Below are 3,442 nucleotides of genomic sequence, written 5' to 3' on the forward strand. Positions count from 1 at the left end.
GACTGTTGTATTTCCGCATTTATTAGCATGAGACATCTTTATTATTACCTTCATCATGTTCATTTCATATTATCAGTATGTTCAGCTTACTAGTTTCACCTAACGGGGGTAATGGCTTGTTGGATGCCCTATTGCGGTCTAGATACTAGATTTGGATCGAGACATGCTCGATCAAATCCATCGGTTTTTAAAGAGTCATTGACTCAGCTAAGTCTCGTTGAAAAGCCGGAGGAGATATTGTTTCATAAGCATCAAACGTTAAAGGGTTAAACTGAACTTTACTCCAATTAAAGATGAAGTGCCAATCAACATAGTGCAAAATGCAAAATTCATTAAATGAATACATAGTAGTTCGTTTTAAACACACACATACGCATACAATATATAGAATAAGACGAAAAATAGCAAACAGCAGTAAAGAGTTTAGCTAGCGTTCAATTACTAGCTAGTACATTTCAGTTGCAAAAGCATTGAAGCGAAAATTATTGCAATTACACTAAACAAATCCATAAAAACAACAAGTTTGATAGAGTTCACTGCAGATTGATGTCGACAACCTAGACAAATTTGTTGTAGTACTCGTCGACGGTTGTGTATTTCACTTTCGGATATAGCTCAGTGGCTTCGACACCTGTAGAAGGTTGAATCTCAAAGTTTGCAGAATCTCCATTAACAAAAACTGAATGGCATATGGCCAAATTGACTCTTAACGGCATAGGTCCCTCTGTGAAACAAGTTAAGATGGATTTTATCAGCACAAGTATTAGAGAGATATAGAATGTAGAAATAGTGGCAGATAAAGCCTTTGGTTTGTACCATATTTGAAAAATATATAATATTACAAAAACTCATTCCTTATCGTTTCAATTTATATTGTAATGTAATATTTGACTGAACAGTGATTTAAGAAAAAGAAAAACTTGGGTTTTTTTTAACAATGTACGTATTAAGAGGTGCTTGTTATGTTACCTTGTACAATGTGGAGAATATCTTCCTCTGATAGATATAACTTCTCGAGGGTCTTCCCAATTTTCTCCTCCCACAAGGACACTATCTCGTTGAAGGATAGGATATTGGCAGGTGGTCTCATGTGAAGAGTCTTATTCAATGTCCGTGGATCATCTACTGCTTTCATAGTGTATGTTGCTATGTCTTCTTCCTTCACATATATTGCTAATTACATTGTGAAATAGAATGAATGAACTCGTCAGCCTCACTATTAGAGTAGTTAATTTTCATTTAAATACAAATCAGATTTTTATCTATTCGATGTCATCAAAACACAGAGGGCTTTAGATTAAGTCAGTACCTTTGGGATTTCCATCGCCAAAAATGACAACTTTGTCTCTAGGAGGGGTTTTGGCCTCTAACTGCCCCAAGTTGGGCAAGAAGAAATCTGCAAACCAATTGCAGATTACATATGTGTATGGAATTCCTTCTGCCTCTATCATCCTCCTAATTTTTACCTTGAGAGCGAAGAGTGATGCAGCTGGCTCAATTGCATGGGCATGATCCACATCGAATCCAAATTCTGAAGGAAGAAATCTCTGCAACTCACAAATGATTTTTGCTATTAAAACAAACTTCATATGTAGAAAGTTGGTTTAGAATATATATGATCATGCACATTTTAATTATTTTTTATATATATAAACATAGTTTGAACCAAAAGCAACATGTTCATTTGATTCATAGAACCTGTCCTAAATTTGTCTCTTTCGTATGGTATATATTTATATCAAGAAGCTATTTCCTTGCCTTGATATTTCCAGCTTCTTTAATTGCTTTGATGATGTTCACTTGATCAGCAAATTGCTGTCCTCCGACAGTGGAAATCACCACATCAACTTGCTTGATTGCCTTGAGTAAGCTTTCTTGATTGGATATATCTCCCTAGTTATCAGCAAGTTAGAATATCAGAATAAAAGTATTAACGTCACATAAAAAATATAATATGTCACGTAAAAGATAATCGCATGTAACTTTCTATTATAAATAGTAGAATTAATAATCTAGAATATACGATAAGTTACTTATTAGTATAACAAGTTATATTGTCGATGTATATAATTTAAATTTTAAAATACAAAAAAGATATTGCAGAAAAAGAGTAGTTTGTGAGTACATACAAAAAGTAGCGTAACCCCATAACTCTTGAATGTGTCGATGAGTTTTGATTTCTCGGGGTTTACGAGTGTGCTTTCTCTGATAAGAACGAAAGTTGGATGCCCAGATTTTGCACTTGTCTCCACCAAGTATTTTCCTATGTAGCCTGTGCCTCCAATTATTAAGATCTTGCTTTTCTCTGATACAACCATTTTACTCCTTGGAGAAGAAAAAAAGTAGCTTCGGGTTAAGGTGGAGGGGCTAGAAACTAGAAATTAAATCGGATTTGGTATGAAATGCTGTAGAGAATCTGATATTAACGCGGGTACTTATAGGCAAATTCAGCTAGGGAATTTTGCACAATTAGCCTAACACAAGGAATTACGATATCATAACATTAATAAATTTATGATGATCTGTCCTAGTATGTTCATCCATTCCACGATTATAGTACTTAATTTGCGTCTAAATGTGTCATTACCTACTAGATGAGCATGTAAGAAAATAATTGAAAAATATATTATATAGCGAGCCGCATATAAGGGGAGGGTTGGATCCCCTACTTCCAAAATTATATTATTTAATATTGTAAAAATAAATGTATTTTATATATATATATATATATATATATATATATATATATATATATATAAGAGTTTAAAGTATGTACATGATATATTTAAAGTATTTTGTACACTATCAAGTCACATTTACCTACATAACAGGTAACATACTTTATTTTAAGATTACAAACCTTACTTTTTATAGAAGCTTATTTGTAAATACTCTTTGGGCGATTTTGTAAATTCTTTTTACAATATATAACTTTGATTTTCCAATCTCATGAAATAAACAAAGTTTTTAGAGTAGGGGATAGTGGTTCAAAAATAATACGTAACAATTGATTTTAAATATTTTATCTTGCTGGAAGGTGGTGCTAATATAAAGAATTATATATTGACATAATATAACGAAATGATAGTTTGTCCTATTTGTTTTAATATTAAATATTTATCTCGTGCTGCCAAAGTGGTGCTAGTGTAGAAAATCGAATCTCGTCAAAATATATAGAACTACATTTTGTCATTTTGTTGTTGTATCAAAGAACTAATTATTAAGAATTATATATTGCCATAATATAGAGAAATAATGCTTTGTCATATTTGTTTTAGTATTAAATATTTATCTCTTGCTGCCAAAGTGGTGCTAGTATAAAAAATGGAATCTTGTCATAAAGTGGTGCTAGTATAAAAAATGGAATCTTGTCATAATATAAAGAATTACATTTTGTCATATGGTGTTGTATTAAAGAACTAATTATTAGAGTATTTTTATA

The 3,442-nt window shown here is 31.8% G+C and overlaps 1 protein-coding gene across 1 annotated transcript; it reads right to left on the reverse strand.

Moving 5' to 3' along the window:
- Positions 1-309: 309 nt before the first annotated feature.
- LOC107807959 (isoflavone reductase homolog A622-like) lies at positions 310-2,409 on the reverse strand. Its single transcript, NM_001325813.1, is given in 5 exon segments — positions 310-724; positions 970-1,173; positions 1,310-1,547; positions 1,759-1,893; positions 2,130-2,409. Coding segments are annotated over 5 exon segments (933 nt in total). The 5' UTR covers positions 2,319-2,409; the 3' UTR covers positions 310-557.
- Between the last annotated feature and the right edge of the window lie 1,033 nt (positions 2,410-3,442).

The sequence above is a fragment of the Nicotiana tabacum genome, chromosome 12, assembly GCF_000715075.1.
Source record: "Nicotiana tabacum cultivar K326 chromosome 12, ASM71507v2, whole genome shotgun sequence".
NCBI lineage: Eukaryota > Viridiplantae > Streptophyta > Magnoliopsida > Solanales > Solanaceae > Nicotiana > Nicotiana tabacum.